At 42.5% G+C, this 19,761-nt stretch overlaps 1 protein-coding gene across 1 annotated transcript in view; it reads right to left on the bottom strand.

The window, feature by feature from the left end:
• The window catches only part of LOC126481507 (ATP-dependent RNA helicase DDX51), a 155,805-nt gene that overhangs the window by 115,786 nt on the left and 20,258 nt on the right, over nt 1–19,761 (bottom strand). Inside the window, exon 2 of the mRNA XM_050105303.1 lies at nt 16,459–16,897. Within this exon, the coding sequence (XP_049961260.1) occupies nt 16,459–16,897 (439 nt within the window). The remainder of the gene's footprint in view (nt 1–16,458; nt 16,898–19,761) is intronic.

Raw genomic sequence — 19,761 nt, 5'->3', positions numbered from 1 at the left:
TGTATAAATTATGTTTTATGAATGTTGCACATGATTTTAAAGGCACTCCGTGTTTGAGAATGAGAGTTCTTACGCAATTGCAATAAACTGCAAACTTTTACAAAGTACTTCTCGCTAATGACCCTCACAAAATGATGAAAGGAAAAAAAAAGTTTATCGCGTAGTACATCTTCGCTGTTCATGCAGTAAAACTGCCACATGAAGCATAACGTTTTAATTGGTTCAAATGGCTCTGAGCACTATGGGACTCAACTGCTGAGGTCATTAGTCCCCTAGAACTTAGAACTAGTTAAACCTAACTAACCTAAGGACATCACACACATCCATGCCCGAGGCAGGATTCGAACCTGCGACCGTAGCGGTCTTGCGGGTCCAGACTGCAGCGCCTTTAACCGCACGGCCACTTCGGCCGGCAACTGACTTATATGAATTGACATATGTAATTATATGGAATAGTAGATCAATGCCTTAATCTGAGGTGAAATGATAATATCAATTTGTATTAAACTGTGCCATGTGACGTACTTACATATCACTAACAATGCTGGGATGTCTTAATTGTAAAGTGGTGATGAATGCGAGCACTGCAATTGGCACAACAACATGTATGTGCACAACTGTTATTTTTTTTAAAAACTTACATGCTGTATTCTAATATAGCTCATGATACCAACATGGACACACACTGTATAGCTCAATTTATTGTACTGAAGGAGAAGGTGGTGTAATGATGTAAGCATAAGCATGTTGCTATTCCATGCATTGCAAATCTTGGATATAATTGTGTGTGTTGTTATGTCAGTTGCTGTATCCTTGCATATTCGGTCACATCTTTTGCAGATCCGAAGATGGCAACAGAGAACTGCTGAAACTGATCAGCTTTATGAATAAATGACATTGTTAAACAAGGGTTGTACTTCTGATATCAAAATGCACAATTCTAAACAAACTGATCATGGGAAATTCAATCTGGAAACATAATTTCATCGTCAGGGATACTTTTTTTGTAATGTGTACATATTTACAGTTTGTGGCAAGCACAGGGACGTTATAGCGAGAAATATGCATGTTGCCGGAAACAGTAGTGACAATTTCTTGTTCGACAACAGGTGGGAAGCAAGGCAGACGTCAGCTGATCACTCCCTGCCAAACATCTGTAGTGAAGACACCTGCAGTCGCTCATAAGCTAAGAGGGCATCACCTGATTGCAGAGAAAGCTGTAAAGCTTCACGTATCTTAGGGGCAGGTGCAGCGATGTTACTATGGTGGTGTTGACCATAATTAGTGTCATTCTTAACAAGTGTGTGTATTGGCTGAAAAGTAACTGATCCACCATATTTCCGAGCACAGTTGAACTTACAACATTCTGTATTTAAACTGATTTACTTTGGTTGTTTTTACACACCAGTGTTGCTCTAGTTATCTAATACTAAAATAATACAGGTGTAGTATTAAAAAGGTATTTTTAAATTTTCAGAAGATGCCATGTCTTTGGAAATATCAATATAAGCCAGACAACTACTGTTAACATCTGTGGGAAGTCCATCTATGTCAGAAATAGGAAGAAAATTTCAGCAGTCATAAAGAAATAAACATTACTTTGGAATAGAGGCAGGACACCAAGATAAGGAATGGACATCACATTTCTGTAGTGCTAAATGCTACGGCAAACTAATTCGACAGTGGAAAGGTGAAGAAAACATGGCGATGTTTGCTGTGTCCACGGTAGGGAGGGAGCCAAAGGACCAAGTTACTCACTGTTATTTCTATCTAACAAAAAATCAGGGCTTTCCTAACAAAAAATCGAAGACGCACATTGTTTATCCAGATCTACCTTCAGTGGAAATGACAGTGTAGCATTTTGACAGCCTTCCAGTACCTTCAATGGCTCCAGATCAAATTCAGAGTTGCGATGACGTAAGCAGTGCTGAAGAAATTGCGTGTACTGCAACAGATATCCTCTATATCACTGCAAAAGTGAGACATTGCCACTTTTACTAACACAAGCAGATTTAAATGATTTAGTGTGTGATCTCCAACTAAGTACACAAAAGGTGCACCTGCTTGGTTTGAGAGTATGTGTGTATAATCTACTCTAGCAAAGTACTAAAATCAGTGAGATTAGACACAGAAAACGTGCTTTATTTCTTGTTTCGTAACCGAAAAAGCACTGATGCTTTGCAATGACGTTGCTGGCCTAATGAAGGTGCTGGCTGAACTTCACCTACTGTTCACAGGTGTGGAGACATTTCAGAGATGTATTGAAAACTGGTCTAATGGGGGTTTTGCTCCACAATAGAAATAAAATGCCCTCTGTTCCAGTTTCTTACAACCTCCTTGACTAAAGAGAATTATAAATGGTCATGACACACATTCTCACTATGTGAAAAGGAAATGTCCTAAGCGGAAGTTGTAAGTGGGCGAAAAGAATGTGCAAAGTGAAAGTCTGGTAGATCCTGAAGATATACTACTTTCATCACTTCACACCACACTTGATCTAATGAAACGATCTGAAAGGACCATGGATCCAACAGGCAGTGGATTTGCATATCTAGCTTACACATTCACCCCTCTTTCAGCTGCAAGAATAAAGGAAGCTGTATTTGTGGGCCCACAAATCAAGGAGCTGCAGAAATATGCAAATTTTGAAGCATGTTCAGCAGGGGAGGGAGGGAGAGAGAGAGAGAGAGAGAGAGAGAGAGAGAGAGAGAGAGAGAGAGAGAGAGAGCATGTCATTGTCAATGGAGAGAAGTGTTCCGAAGTAAGAGTGATTTCAGGTGTGCCGCAGGGGAGTGTCGTAGGACTGTTGCTATTCATAATGTATATAAATGACCTTGTGGATAACATCGGATGTTCACTGAGGCTTTTTGCGGATGATGCTGTAGTATATCGAGAGGTTGTAACAATGGAAAATTGTACTGAAATGCAGGAGAACCTGCAACGAATTGACGCATGGTGCAGGAAATGGCAATTGAATCTCAATGTAGACAAGTGTAATGTGCTGCGAATACACAGAAAGAAAGATCATTTAGCTACAATATAGCAGGTCAGCAACTGGAAGCAGTTAATTCCATAAATGATCTGGGAGTAGGCATTAGGAGTCATTTAAAATGGAATGATCATATAAAGGTGAACATCGGTAAAGCAGATGCCAGACTGAGATTCATTGGAAGAATCCTAAGGAAATGCAATCCGAAAACAAAGGAAGTAGGTTACAGTACACTTGTTCGCCCACTGCTTGAATACTGCTCAGCGGCGGGGGATCTGTGCCAGATAGGGATGATAGAAGAGAGAGAGAAGATCCAACAGAGAGCAGCGCGCTTCTTTACAGGATCATTTAGTAATCGCGAAAGCGTTACGGAGATGATAGATAAACTCCAGTGGAAGACTCTGCAGGAGAGACGCTCAGTAGCTCGGTACGGGCTTTTGTTAAAGTTTCGAGAACATACCTTCACCGAAGAGTCAAGCAGTATATTGCTCCCTCCTACGTATATCTCGCGAAGAGACCGTGAGGATAAAATCAGAGAGATTAGAGCCCACACAAAGGCATACTGACAATCTTTCTTTCCACGGACAATACGAGACTGGAATAGAGGGGAGAATTGATAGAGGTACTCAAGGTACCCTCCGCCACACATCGTCAGGTGGCTTGCGGAGTATGGATGTAGACGTAGATGGAGAGAGAGAGAGAGAGAGAGAGAGAGAGAGAGAGAGACTTTCAAGATGGTACTAGAAAACTTCCTTGGAAGGAGATAAGCTACCAACAACACAGCAATGGTGAATGACATGATCAGGGCACATCAAGATCTGTGGCGCAATATGTATCTGAAGGTACGTGATGGATTGACTCCCATCTGGACTATTTCACAGAGAGTTGTAGTGACATGTCATATGAACATGGAGAAAGATTCTATAAAGTCATTTCTACTATAGACCAGCATTATGAAGGGAAGTGGGCATCTTTTTTGTTAGTAGATTACTGCTGGAATATCATTCAAGAGAAGAACAATTATTAACAGAACAGAAAAAAGTGACGTGCATTGCTATATGGTGACTCATTATTTGTCACTTTTCTGTAACTGCTCATGTGAAATAAATGGTACAAAGCAAATATACTAAGAGTGCTATGTTATATGTCAGATTCCAACCTACCTTAAAGTGATGAACTTAATAATATCATAAAAAAGCTGATTTGTCTGTCAAGTTTCAGCTAATGTGAACTGCACTACATAAAAAACATACAGAAAAAAATAAAATTGAGATTTCTCATAACTATCACGGACAGAAAAAAACAACAAACAAGTTTGAATTCAGCACTCACTCATAGTACAACTAGGAACACAATGTAACTTTTCAGAAATAGGGAAAGGGTTTTTGTCTGCAGAACGCTGATTTTAGCAATCTTGGCACTTGAAAATTTATTCAGAGGTGATAACTTTGAACTCTTATATTTTGGAAAGCTCACTTCCATGAAGTTTGTTCAGCATTAATTACAAAGAACAAGTTTTACTCTAGAAGATCCTATAATTTTTTATGTGCGCCCAAGTTAATATGTATTTTCATGCAAAATTTCATAGCTGAAGAAATGCAGCTGTTAATTATTTGGCATATTGCTGTTTCACAATTGTAAAATACACTTTGATGGCAAGAGAAATCCTCTTGTTCCTTGCTGAACAAACACTGAAATTTTTAAGCAACATGGAAAAGTACACTTTTATACACTATACCTTAAATATTTTATAAGCTCGTCCAAGTCCTTTATAAGCATGGATTAGGTGCTGATCCTAAAGTTCTCTTCAATCATTAACCCATCACCGCACACTGTCTTTGGCTGGGGAGTCAGTTTTTCCATTACTATGACAATGTGTGCTACTTCAAACCAACAATGGTCACTGTTGTTATTTCTCTGTTACAGTTATTCAGTTCAAGACTGTTAAGAAGAGTTGGGTGTTTTTGCAGAGCATGGTGGTTATTTCTATTTTTATTGGTGTGGCTGCGTCTAAGGTACAGCGATTGTCATTTTCTGGCTGCTGCATAATGTAATACTGTAATAGTGTTTGGTACTAGTGAAGGCCAAAACACTTTACTGCATTTTGCGTTCAAGTGTGTGAAAACATGCTGCCCTCTTGCACTTCCGTGGTAAATGTTACATTTTCCAAACTTTTCAGATTTATTTATAATGGCTCGCCGAAATTTTAAAACTGTTGAAGAGGTAATAGAATACCTATCTTCTGAAGCAATAGAAGCAGCAGATATGGAAACTCTACCTCCATAAGTAGATGAGAGGATCGATAACAAGATATTTAAGGTGACCCATTAGGAAATACCTATGTAAATGACATAAAATAATAGAGGGAAACATTCCACGTGGGAAAAATATATCTAAAAACAAAGATGATGTAACTTACCAAACGAAAGTGTTGGTATGTTGATAGAGACACTAACAAACACAAACACAGACACAAAATTCAAGCTTTCGCAACCCACAGTTGCTTCATCAGGAAAGAGGGAAGGAGAGGGAAAGACAAAAGGATGTGGGTTTTAAGGGAGAGGGTAAGGAGTCATTACAATCCCGGGAGCGGAAAGACTTACCTTAGGGGGAAAAAGGGACAGGTATACACTTGCGCGCACACACACACACACACACACACACACACACACACACACACACATCCATCCGCACATATACAGACACAAGCAGACATGTGTAAAGGCAAAGAGTTTGGGCAGAGATGTCAGTCGAGGTGGAAGTACAGAGGCAAAGGTGTTGTTGAATGACAGGTGAGGTATGAGCAGCGGCAACTTGAAACTAGCGGAGGTTGAGGCCTGGTGGGTAATGGGAAGAGAAGTTATATTGAAGGGCAAGTTCCCATCTCCGGAGTTCTGATAGGTTGGTGTTAGTGGGAAGTATCCAGATAACCCGGACGGTGTAACACTGTGCCAAGATGTGCTGGCCGTGCACCAAGGCATGTTTAGCCACAGGGTGATCCTCATTACCAACAAACACTGTCTGCTTGTGTCCGTTCATGCGAATGGACAGTTAGTTACTGGTCATTCCCACATAGAAAGCTTCACAGTGTAGGCAGGTCAGTTGGTAAATCACGTGGGTGCTTTCACACGTGGCTCTGCCTTTGATCGTGTACACCTTCCGGGTTACGGGACTGGAGTAGGTGGTATTGAGAGGTGCATGGGACAGGTTTTACACCGGGGGCGGTTACAAGGGTAGGAGCCAGAGGGTAGGGAAGGTGGTTTGGGGATTTTGTATTTGTTGGGTCCCTGATCTTCACTGGCTATCACAAATTATCCAGTGAAAAGAGATAATTGGTCTGAGGATGATCATCTTGGTATTCAAATAGTGACAGATGCAATGAGTTGTAAGAGGTATCTTAACTGTAATCTGTATTATGTTTCAATAAGAATGAATAGGCCAATAAAAACAAAATCTTTCAAAATGAAACCATCAGCAGAGAGAGGCTCTGGTTCAGAGTTATCAAAGATGGAGAGTCTTTCAGGAAAATGTAGCAACTGATGAGATGATTGAGAGATAATATGGACATCACTTTATATAGCAGTTTATCAGCCTTAAGCCCATGCACTTTGGATACAAACTATGGGCCTTTTGTGGTACAGATGGTTACCACAACAACTTCTTACTATACTGTGGGAACGATCAGATGGATGACAATGAGGATCTGCAACTGGATTCCAAAGTTTTTTGAAAATGTTGTCCATTATTGACAAACCGAACAGTCATAATGTATATTTTGCAATTACTTTACTAGTCGCAATCTGCTCATCCAACTAAAGGAGCTAGGATTCCGTGCATGTGGAACCATATGAGAAAACAGAACAAGGAAATGCCCCTATCACTAGACAAAGTAATAGAAAAACAAGGGTTGTGATATTCTGAGATCAGATTTGATAGCGAGAAGGAAATTTTGGTAACAAAATTGAATGCTAACGTGTGTTTCACTAGCAACCAACTTTGACACCCTGCTCCCTACTGTTGAAGTCCAACCTTGGAATTCACCATGAAAGAAAAGCTTAGTGTTCCACAACCACGTGCACTGAACACATACAAGAATTTCATTGGAGGCATCAGTCTTCATGATTGGCTAATAGACAAACATACAATTGCAGTTAATGGTAAAATGTGGTACTGGTGCGTTTTTACAAGGATTGTAGATCACAAAACAGGCTGCAAGAATATACCTGAAGAAAGGTCTTGAAATGAGGTCAACTAAGGGAAGACCAACAAAACTCATCTCTCAGAACTCATGTACCAGACATACAATACGAGTAGGAACTGTGTGTCATCCAGAAATGAGAAATGCACATAAGATACCAATTTGAGAACTGTAAAGGAAAGCCTAGAACACATTGTGGGAAGTGTAATGTTACACTCTGTATGTAATGCTTTCCCAAATATCATATTAGGTGTTCACTAAATTTTGGTTCTGGAAAGGTTTTGGGTTAAAGCTTCTGTGAATTTGAGTTATTGTAAAATAAATAATAATTCTGGGATGTTATGAGTTTATTATTTCCTTATCCTTTGTCATTTTTCCAATATGCAGTGTGAGGATAAAACAACAGCCAAGCACTCAAGTGTTCTCAAATGAAGACGGCCCAAAATTTCACATTTAGGCCCTAAATGAACAAAATTTCCTCGTATTTCCATAAATTGCATTTCCAGGATAGTTTTCCAAAAATTATGAATATATGTTAATAAAAACTAAACTGGAAGCTAATGGGTTAAATAGTGTTGGTTCATTGTGGCTTTTGTGCCTATCACTTTAAAGGAAATGATATCCCCATCACCAAAGGGCGAAACCGGCCACATGTGGGGCACTTTTTCAAGGTTCCTTGGCTTACCGCAATTTCCTTGAAGAGATTCCCAGGCTTCACAGTGGCCTGCTTAGCCAACATTACCACACTTCAAGTGGATTGCCTAATGAGCGTCAATCTGGAATTTAGTCTACGAAGTTACCACTTATCAATGTCACAACAGTAGAAATTTTGCACCAAACGTTTGAATGAAACATCTTGGAAAGTGTAATGGTACCTCAGAGGGGATGAATCAGGAACTAGCTGCTTTTCTTTGAGAGCCAAGTAGCCCCCCTGAGAGGAGAGTAACACATACATGAAGGATTACAAAGATCCACAAAAATAAACAGAACATAATGTTCTTTGAATGAAATTTCACAAACGTTACCATTCTAGCCACCAGTTGTAAATGTAGAGAACATACTGGCCAAACTGGAAAGCTGAATCTTCCAATTTAGGTATTTCCTACTGAATTCAATGCTGTGGCAACATATGACATCAAGTCTCCAGATTGTTGTTTTTCTGGAATCCTTTGCAAATCAATTGGAATGCACTCGCAATTTTCTCTTGTTCTAGTAACTGCTAGATACGGAAGAAAACTTTTCTGCTTGCCCCATTTTAGCTGATCCTATCAGAGTATTTTAAACAAGTGTGAATTTGATTGTTGTAGAATTTTGGTGGAGAAATGTGAGTGAATTACACTGTATTAAAATTTTGGTTTCTTTAAAGCGCTGCAAGCTAACCTTCACAGCCTATCATTTGACAGTTGCTCAAAACCTGTCACATACAGACTTACCATGGCTGGCTGTAAAGAAATACAGTTCAGTCTTTATATCTAAATCATGGTGATGTAACACAAATATATACGACTTTTAAATTGTTTGTACAGGGCAGCAGATTCATCACTACAGTACAAAATTTTCTGTAACTACATCACCTTCAGTTTTGAGAAGTTCTCCAAACTGTCACAAAAATATTGAACAGCTGTTATGCTGTACCCACAATACACAAAATGTTTTATTATTATTATTATTATTATTATTTACAGCATTTGAGTATTTTCGGACACACAAATTACAATGAGGTGTACAGTAGCTTGACTGCTTACCCTATGAAAACATCACACAGAAATATGAGCAACAATTGAGTAGCTTTCTGCAAAATTTTAATTTTCTTTCAAAGTTTTAAGATATTGTGCTTGGTTTTTCAAAATGAAATGCTGAATTGTCAACTCAGAAATGGCTGTATTTCATTAGGAGGAAAACCACTTCAAAGTGCAACTATATTAGCTATCAAGTTCTGTGTATGGCGAACTTCATTTTATGTAACTCTTCAGCAGTAATAAAACAAGTGCTAAGTATTTGACACATGGCCAAATATGCATCTGAACGAAAGTGCTTGCTAATTTTTGCCAGTCTGTGGGCAGGCAAAATATGTCAGTCAATATTCTCAGTTTATTTGCTAGTCTGGTCAACTGGGCACTAAATGATGAAGACAAATGGTCACTTCATCACTGAGCTGACAATCTGTGTTGGACTTAAAAGTCAATAGGTGTCAGCTGGAATTTTTAAGTTGCCAAAACTGAGTTATGTAGCTCTTCAGCTGTTGGCTCCATCCATACTGAAGTGCAGCACAAATTCATACTCACAAGAAGAACATTATATTCAGAAATTCATAACCATGCAATATAGTAATTTATTTTGTATTTTATTTAGATGAGATGGCTAAAAGTTTGTTCCATACAAGGCTAATGAAGCTGCTGATTTCTCGTATCTCTGAATAAATAAGACACTACTGTAGGCTTCTCTTGCACAGCCACTATTCAGATAATGATATGACTTCAACTTCAGTGAAAAAACAATTAAAGGTTTTGGCCACTGGCCTTCATCAACAACACACACACACACACACACACACACACACACACACACACACACCACTGCAGTCTCAGGCAACTGAAATCACATTGCGAGCGGCAGCACCAGTGCATAATGGGAGTGGAGACTGGGTGGGGGTAAGGAGGTGGCCGGGGTGGGGTGGGGGGGGGGGGGGAGGGGGTGAAGGGATAGAATGGTGGGGATTGTGGACAATTAAGTGCTGCATGTTAGACAGAGGGCAGAGGAGAGGTGGGGAGGGGGGAGGGAAGTAGCAGAAATGAAAGACATAAGTAGACTGGGTGGTTGTGGTGGAATGAGGCTGTATAGTGCTGAAATAGGGACAGGGAAGGGGCTGGATGGGTGAGGACAGTGACTAATGAAGATTGAGGCCAGGAGGGTTACAGAAACGTAGAATGTATTGCAGGGAAAGTTCCCACCCGTGCAATTCAGAAAAGCTGGTGTCAGTGGGAAGATTCCACATGGCACACACTGTGAAGCAGTCATTGAAATGAAGGATATCACATTTGGCAGCGTGTTAAGCAAGAGGGTGGTCCACTTGTTTCTTGGCCACAATTTGTCGATGGCCATTCATGTGGACAGACAGCTTGTTGGTTGTCATGCCCACATAGAATGCAGCACAGTGGTTGCAGATTAGCTTGTAGACCACATGACTGGTTTCACAGGTATTCCTGTCGTTGATGGGCTAGGTGATGTTAGTGACTGGACTGGAGTAGGTGGTGGTGGGAGGATGTATGGGACAGGTCTTGCATCTTGGTCTACAGGTGTATCAGCCTTGAGGTAAGGGATTGGGAGCAAGGGTTGGGTAAGGATGGACAACGAAATGCTGGCGGAGAATGTAATTCAGCTGCTCCAGTCCTGGGTAGTACTGAATTACAAGGGGAATGCTCCTCTGCGGCCGGATGGTGGGACGTTGGGAGGTGGTGGGAGACTGGAAAGATAAGGCACGGGAGATTTTCTTTTGTACAAGGTTGGGAGGATAATTACGGTCAGTTAAGGCTTCAGTGAGACCCATGGTATATTTCGAGAGGGACTGCTCATCACTGCACATGCGATGATCATGGGTGGCTAGGCTGTACAGAAGGGACTGCTTGGAATGGAATGGTTGGCAGCTGTCTATGTGGAGGTATTGCTGGTGGTTAGTACGTTTGACAAGGACAGAGGTACTGATGTAGCCATCTTTGAGGTGGAGTCAACATCTAGGAAGGTGGCTTGTTGTGTTGAGTAGGATCAGGTGAAGCAAATGGGGGAGAAGTTGTTGAGGTTCTGGAGGAGTCTTTTTGCTGTGGCTATCTTTGACTCAGCATCTCCGCTGTATGGTGAGTGGCACTTTCCTTCTCATAATAACGTTAACATTCCATCCTGGATTTTCCATTGTTTAAAGTTAATTTATAACATGCAGAAGGAGTCATTGCTAGCAGTTTCAATAACATGTACTAACAAAAATTTATAACTAGTGCTAATCTACTCATACTACTAATTATGGTAATTACTCTATATATTTATGTTATGAGAAAAACAACTACTTTGAAAAATGCCACTGTTCCTCCTCCTCTACTTTTCAGCTGCTGTTTTTATCCAATACTTCAAATTAAGCATTTATGTAAAGTTACAAACACTTCTACCAGCTGTAATGGTTGAGCTCTGTCTGATACAAATATCAGAGTTATGCAAAAAAGAGGATGTTGTTGTCACAAGAAACAAAACTGGCAGTGTATGGGTCATGGTGTGAAATATTTGATCCCTTAATCAGCTGAATAGGTTAGAGAATTTAAAAAGTGAGTAGCAATCTACTCTATTCGTAATTATAGATAGTCCAATCTGGAATTTCCGCTCTTTGATTTTGCGTAACAGCTCCTTTCCATCCTACAACCATGTAATATTTTCCTTTGTTATTACTCTCTAAAGCATTGTTCTACTCACTGTCAATTTTTTCCCATCTTTTCTATTTTTTTCACAGCCTTCCAAACCACACATCATCTGACATCTGAGTTGCATTGCATCATTGGTCTCGTGTGTGCGCAACACACCACTGTGTGACTGAGTGGATTACTGGTGCAGCTTCTCATGCCCCAAATTCTTCACAGCAATAATTATAAATGTTTTAGTTGGACCACTTTTTTCACTTTGTGATAGATGGCACCGTAATAGACACAAACACATGGCTTACAATTTTAGACGAACAGTTGGTAACAGATAGGTTTTTTTAAATTAAAATACAGAACGTAGGTACGTCTGAACATTTTATTTCGGTTGTTCCAATGTGATACATGTACCTTTGTGAACTTATCATTTCTGAGAATGCATGCTGTTAAAGCGTGATTACCTGTAAATACCACATTAATGCAATAAATGCTCAAAATGATGTCTGTCAACCTCAATGCATTTGGCAATATGTGTAGCGACATTCCTCTACAAAGCGAGTAGTTCGCCTTCCGTAATGTTCGCACATGCACTGACAATGCGCTGACACATGTTGTCAGGTGTTGTCGGTGGATCACGATAGCAAACATCCTTCAACTGTCCCCACAGAAAGAAATCCGGGGACATCAGATCCGGTGAACGCGCGGGCCATTGTATGGTGCTTTGACGACCAATCCACCTGTCAAGAAATATGCTATTCAATACAGCTTCAACTGCACGCGAGTTATGTGTCGGACATCCATCATGTTGGAAGTACAGTGCCATTCTGTCATGCAGTGAAACATCTTGCAGTAACATCGGTAGAACATTACGTAAGAAATCAGCATACATTGAACCATTTAGATTGCCATCGATAAAATGGGGGCCAATTATTCTTCCTCCCATAATGCCGCACCATACATTAACCTGCCAAGGTCACTGATGTTCCATTTGTCGCAGCCGTCGTGGATTTTCCGTTGCCCAATAGTGCATATTAAGCCGGTTTACATTATCGCTTCGTCGCTAAATAGAACACGTGCAAAAAATCCGTCATCATCCCATAATTTCTCTTGTGCCCAGTGGCAGAACTGTACATGACGTTCAAAGTCGTCGCAACACAATTCCTGACGCATAGAAATATGGTACGGGTGCAATCAATGTTGATGTAGCATTCTCAACACTGACGTTTTTGAGATTCCCCATTCTCGCGCAATTTGTCTGCTACCGATGTGCAGATTAGCAGCGACAGCACCTAAAACACCTACTTGGGCATCATCATTTGTTGCAGGTCGTGGTCGACATTTCACATGTGGCTGAACACTTCCTGTTTCCTTAAATAACGTAACTATCTGGCGAACGGTCCAGACACTTGGATGATGTCATCCAGGATACCGAGCAGCATACATAGCACACGCCCGTTGGGCATTTTATCACAATAGCCATACATCAACACGATATCGACCTTTTCCGCAATTGGTAAACGGTCCATTTTAACACAGGCAATGTATCACGAAGCAAATACCGTCCGCACTGGCGGAATGTTACGTCATACCACGCCATCTATCACAAAGCAAAAATGTGGTCCAACTAAAACATTCGTATTTCTTTACGTACTACACAAATATGCAATAAAAATTGGGGTGCCTATTAAAAAAACACAGTTGATATCCATTTGACCTATGGCAGCACCATCTAGCGGGCCAACCATAGTGCCATCTGGTTTCCCCCTTCAAGCTAGACGAGTTTCGTTCTTTGTAGTTTTTTTGTTTGATGCTTATTTCGTGAGATATTTGGCCCGGTCAATATCAAAGGACCACCCTGTGTAGAAGTAATCCGATAAATGAAATTTACATTACCTACACGGTCAAGAAGAATAAGTTTTGCAGCGTCAGAAGAAAAAGCACCTAACATGGAGTTGTGCAGATCTCTACTACAAGGAAGTAAGTTCTGCTTAATACAGACTCAATGGGGAGAAACTCCAAAAATTAAAATTTGGGCATTAACTGAAAATAATTGGTGGGTTTAATGTGGACAGAGGTGCGGCTGGAGCCATCAGAGAGCTGGAGGTCAACATCTAGATGGCATGCTGGGTTGAGGAGGACGATGTGAAGCAGATGGAAGATAAGATGTTGAGGTCGTGAAGGAATGAAGATAGGATGTCTTGGCCTTGGGTTGAGATCATGAAGATCTCATCAATGAAGTTGAACTAGACTAGGGGTTTGGTGTTTTGTGAGGCTAGAAGGTCTCCTCTAGATAGCCCATAAAAAGGTTGGCATACGAGGATGCAATGGCTGTGCCGTGGATTTGTTTACACACTTTCCCTTCAAATAGTAGTTGTGGGTTACAATCAAGTTAGTAAGGTGTAAGACGAATGAGGTAGTGGATTTCGAATCTGAAGGACATTGGGAGAGGTAGTGTTCAATAGAATGAGGGATGTTGGTGTATAGAGAGGTGGTGTCAACAGTCACGAATAGGAAACCAGGAGGTAAAAGGGTGGACAATGTGGAGAGTCAGTGAAGGTGTCTTTGAGGTGGGAGGCTAGATTATGGGCAATTGGTTAGAGGTGTTCATCAATGAGTGCCGAAATTCTTTCAGTGGAGAAACAATAACCAGCCACAAAGGGAAATCCTGGATTGTTGGGTTTGTGGATTTTGGGGAGCACGTAGAAGGTGGGAATGCGGGATGTCATAGGGGTGAGGACTGAAATAGATTCAGGGAAGACATGCTGGGAAAGGCCTAAGCCTTTAAAGCAGGGGCTGGAGTTTGTGTTGGACTTCTGGGATGGGATAACTCTGGAGGAGTCAGACAACTGACAGAGGCCTTCTGCCACGTAGTCACTGCGATTCATAACAACAGTGGTGGAACCTTTGCCTGCAAGTAGTATGAATAGGTGAGGATTTGTTTTGAAATTGTGTATGGTTGTTCTTTCTTCTGCTGAAAGATTGGTGTGGTGGGAAAGGGACGGATGGTTGAGACTAAGTTAGAGGTAAGGAATTCCTGGAAGGTGACCAGCAGGTGGGAGAGGGGGGGGGATCACAGTTGGATGGTCGTGTGAACTGGAAAAGGCAGGATTCAATTTTGGCATTAGAGAGGTTTTGGTTAGAGGCACTGACAGCAAAAAAGTGCTTCCATGGCAGGGATTGGGAGAAGGAGAATAGGTTTTTGACAAGTCCAGCATGGTTGAAGTTGGGTGTAGGGCTAAAAGTGAGGCCTTTGGATAGAAATTAAACTTCTGTGGTGCTGAGGGTTTTGGTGGAAAGGTTAACAGCAGTGTTACGGGAATGCTTTGGCTCTGGATTTGGTGGAGGGTTGGTAGGAAGTTTTGGGGGATGTGGCAAGTTGAAAAAATCAGCTAGGCAGGGATTAGCTGCTATGAGGGGTGGATGAGGAGGAACACTGTGTGTATGATACAGGTTTGATAGTGGTTCCCCGAGGTGGCAGTAGGATATCAGCAAGTTGGATAATTTATGGAGATGGTCTCTGGAACACCCATCCAGGTGCTGGAGAGCAAGGGATTTAATTTCGGAGATGTGATGTATGGAGTAAGGATTGCAGAGCAGTAGTACACTGCGGAGGAAGCAGGGGTGGTTCTGGAATGCCTGTGCCCTGGAGATATGTTTTAACAATCAGTCAGTTTAATAAGACATGGTTGCAAAATACTTACAAAAATTATTCACAGAAGAAGGGAAAAACTGGCAAAGGCTGACCTGAGTGAAGACCAGTTTGGTTTCTGGAGAAATGCAGCTATATAACAGGCAATAACTGACCTTATGACATATCCTAAATGCTAGGTTGAAGAAATGCAAACCTGCATTTGTAGATTTAGAGAAAGCAAATGACAATTTTGACTGGACTATATGATTTGAATTTTGACCGTGGCTGGGATACAACATGGGGAGCAGAAAGTTATCTAAAAAAAGCGGCTCTAAGTGTTGAAGGACACAAAAGGGAAGCAGCAGTTGAGAAAGAAGTGAGGCAGGGTTGCTTTATGACAAAATTAACTGCTTACTGCAAATATCTGTTCAACATAAGTTACGATGTACTGCTGAATGTGTCTAGCTCACAACACTATTAAAGGACAAACTTCTTAAATTGGAGCAACTACAGATCTGTGACTGTATGTTCACTGAAAGCATTACAACTGGCTGTCCCCAAGCAATTTTGTAATCTTGAAATGGGAAACTTTCACTTTACCTTACAATTTTATATTTGGCTGCATTCAACAGTGGCTTAGTAGTGAGGATACAGGAGGAACAGCTTTTACCGCCCTGTTGACACTAATGTTACTGGAGGTGGACCCCATGTTCAGATTTCAGGATGGAGAAGGAAATATGATGTGGCACTTTTGAAGAAACCAACGCATAATTTACTTGTATTGATTTATGGAAACTGTAACAATACTAAGCCTGGATGGTTGGATACGGGATTTGAGTCCCATTCCTTATGAACAGAGTCCAGTATTTTACCTGTGTACCACCCTTCTCAGGACTTTAATAACATCTAAACTGTGTTGTCCACTACATCTAATAAATACAAGCACATGTAACAGCTTCATGTTAGAGCAAGACAATAGTCGGCAGCTCAGAATCACAATCATCATCCATTAGCCAGCACATGTGATTATTCCACTTATGACATTACTGACAAGGTGAAATACCTGGCATAATTTCCAAACCAATGTGTTACTCACTGCCACGGAAACAAAAAGAAATTTAGTAAGTCTTGTTCTACAAATTAGAAGTAATGCACCACTGAAACCATGTAATGCATATATTAACGTGAATTCGGGCAAGCTAGTAACTCTTATCAGACATGTGGCTTTACTTTCCAAAATTACCTTTTGTTTCTTTGCAAAGCTATCAGATCCAAGAACAGTGAATTCACTTTCAGGTAAATTCTCTTCATTATTCACTTCATTTGAATCTTTTATTTCATTTTCAGACTGATATGACTCATCAACCTTTATAAGATCAGTCTGTGCATCATTAGAGATGACATCTCCAGTCTCTGTAATTCTCATATTTTTAACATCCTCGCTATCTGCTTCATTTGCATCTGACAACTTCCGCTTCTTTTTCTTTTTCTTGCTGACACTTTCGCTTTCATTTCCTCCTTGTGGCACTGTAGAGCTCTCAGTGATATACCCAGTTTCATTTTGCAATGTATTGAGTGTGGTTTTTTTCTGTTTCCGCCTCTCTTCAATTTTTTGAAGTAACTTCTGTAAATTCTCCTTCTCTTTTGTACATTGATCTCCACTGCTATCCACAGCCAGGTACCTACAACAAAGAAAATGATTGGATTACAAAAGTAATATTTTGATTTTTTTTTTTTTTTGTTAGGGTTTAAGGGCGCTCAACTGCTGAGGTCATTAGCGCCCAGTCACTGGTGTTAGAGCACAAGGAACCTGCTAAAACTCAAGGGGATGGGGGGACATCAAAAGGACCTGACAAAGATGCAGATGAAATAAGTAAAAAGGTTAAATGTCTTTGGTCAAGCCAGTTAAAGTTATAAAACGCAGAAGACGAGCAGCTGCTCGAGCGTCATCAGCTAAAACATCCGGTAAGGTAGATGGCAGGGACAGGACAACACGAAATTGACTAAAACGGGGACACGACAATAAAACATGGCGCACCGTTAATGCCTGACCACAAGGGCACTGCGGGGCTGGGTCACCAGAGAGCAGGTAGCGGTGGCTAAACCGGCAATGCCCAATCCGCAACCTGGTCAGAAGGACCTCCTCGCGCCGAGATGGTCGGGAGGAAGTTGTCCAAGCAGTTGGGAGCGGTTTTACTGCCTGGAGCTTGTTTCCTTGGAGGGATGACCAAGCATCCCACCACAAGGACACAAGCCTCTTACATACATCCCCACAAACGTCAGATGACGGGACACAATGGGAGGCTGGCCGAGGCTGGAGGACTGCAGCCTTGGCTGCAGCATCCGCAGCCTCATTCCCAGGCACTCCCACATGTCCGGGGACCCACAGAAAGCTGACAGAACCGCCATTATCAGCGAAAGAATGGAGGGACTGCTGTATTCGTTGAATCAAGGGATGGACCGGATAGGGAGCCCCAAGGCTCTGAAGAGCACTGAGTGAGTCAGTGCAGAGTACATACGATGAATGGCGGTGGCGGCGGGCATACTGAATGGCCTGATGGAGAGCAAAAAGCTCGGCCGTAAAGCTGGAACATTGGTCAAGGAGCCGGTATTTAAAGGTGGCGGTCCCGACGACAAAGGCACAGCCGACACCATCGTCAGTTTTGGAGCCATCGGTGTAAATAAAGGTGTGACCAGCAAGTCGAGCACGAAGTTCGACAAACCGTGAGCAATACACTGCAGCCGGAGTACCCTCCTTCGGGAGTGAGCTGAGGTCGAGATAAATACGAACCGGAGCCTGGAGCCAAGGTGGTGTCGGGCTCACACCCTCTCTGAAGGTGGTAGGGAGGGCAAAATCCAATTGTCGAAGCAGGCGACGGAAGCGGACTCCGGGGGGCAGCAGGGCAGACACATACAACCCGTACTGACGGTCGAGAGAATCGGCGAAGAAGGACTTGTAAGAGGGGTGTTCGGGCATAGACAACAGCCGGCAGGCATACCGACACAGCAGTATGTCGCGCCGGTAGGTCAATGGTAACTCGGCAGCTTCAGCATAAAGACTCTCGACAGGACTAGTGTAGAAGGCTCCGGTCGCAAGACGTATCCCCCGATGGTGGATGGAGTTGAGCCGGCGTAAGAGGGATGGCCGAGCGGACGAGTAGACGAAGCTCCCATAATCCAGCTTCGATCGGACTATGGACCGATACAAGCGAAGCAGGACAGTGCGATCCGCTCCCCAAGATGAACCGCTAAGAACTCTGAGGACATTAAGGGAACGTGTACAACGGGCCGCCAAATAAGAGACATGTGGAGACCAACACAGTTTCCGGTCCAACGTGAGCCCTAGAAACTTAGTTGTGTCCACGAATGGGAGAACAACGGGACCGAGATGTAAGGATGGCGGAAGGAACGCTTTATATCGCCAAAAGTTGATACAAACCGTCTTCTCTTCAGAGAACCGGAAGCCATTTGCCACGCTCCATGAGTAGAGGCTGTCTAGACAACGCTGGAGGCAGCGCTCCAGGAGGCATGTTCTCTGGGCACTGCAGTAGATCGCGAAGTCATCGACAAAGAGAGAGCCTGAGACATTAGGTGGAATGCAATCCATAATTGGATTGATCGCGATGGCAAAAAGGGCTACACTCAAGACGGAGCCCTGAGGCACTCCGTTCTCCTGGAGGAAGACGTCGGACAATACGGAACCCACACGTACCCTAAACTTTCGATCCGTTAAAAAGGAATCAATAAAAAGGGGCAGACGACCGCGTAGGCCCCACTTGTGCATAGTGCGGAGGATACCTCCTCTCCAACAGGTATCATAAGCCTTCTCCAAGTCGAAGAACACGGCTACCGTTTGGCGCCTTCGCAAAAAGTTGTCCATGATGAATGTCGACAAGGTCACAAGGTGGTCAACAGCGGAGCGGCGGCGACGAAAGCCGCATTGGACATTAGTAAGTAGTCGTCGAGATTCAAGAATCCAAACTAACCGAGCATTAACCATGCGCTCCATCACCTTACAGACACAGCTTGTAAGAGAAATGGGGCGGTAACTAGAAGGAAGGTGTCTATCCTTCCCGGGTTTGGGTATAGGAACAACGGCGTCACGCCAACGCATGGGGACCTGACCTTCGGTCCAGACGCGATTGTAGGTACGAAGAAGGAAGCTTTTGCCCCCCGGAGAAAGGTGTGCCAGCATCTGAACGTGAATGGCATCTGGCCCCGGAGCAGAGGACCGGGACAGTGCAAGCGCACGTTCGAGTTCCCGCATAGTAAAGGGGGCATTGTAAGTTTCCAGATTCAGCGAGTGGAAGGAAGGTCGCCGAGCCTCGTCTGCCTCTTTCCTGGGAAGGAAGGCAGGATGGTAATGGGCGGAGCTTGAAACCTCCGCGAAAAAGTGGCCAAAGGCGTTGGAGACAGCCACAGGATCAACAAGGACCTCATTACCTGAGGTCAGGCCAGGTACTGAGGAGTGGGCCTTAATGCCCGACAGCCGGCGCAGGCTACCCCAAACAACGGAAGAGGGAGTAAAACTGGTAAAGGAGCTCGT

The sequence above is a fragment of the Schistocerca serialis genome, chromosome 5 (genome assembly GCF_023864345.2).
Source record: "Schistocerca serialis cubense isolate TAMUIC-IGC-003099 chromosome 5, iqSchSeri2.2, whole genome shotgun sequence".
NCBI lineage: Eukaryota > Metazoa > Arthropoda > Insecta > Orthoptera > Acrididae > Schistocerca > Schistocerca serialis.
The sequence above is the reverse complement of the archived record's forward strand: the minus strand, read 5'-3'. Positions and strand labels throughout refer to the sequence as shown.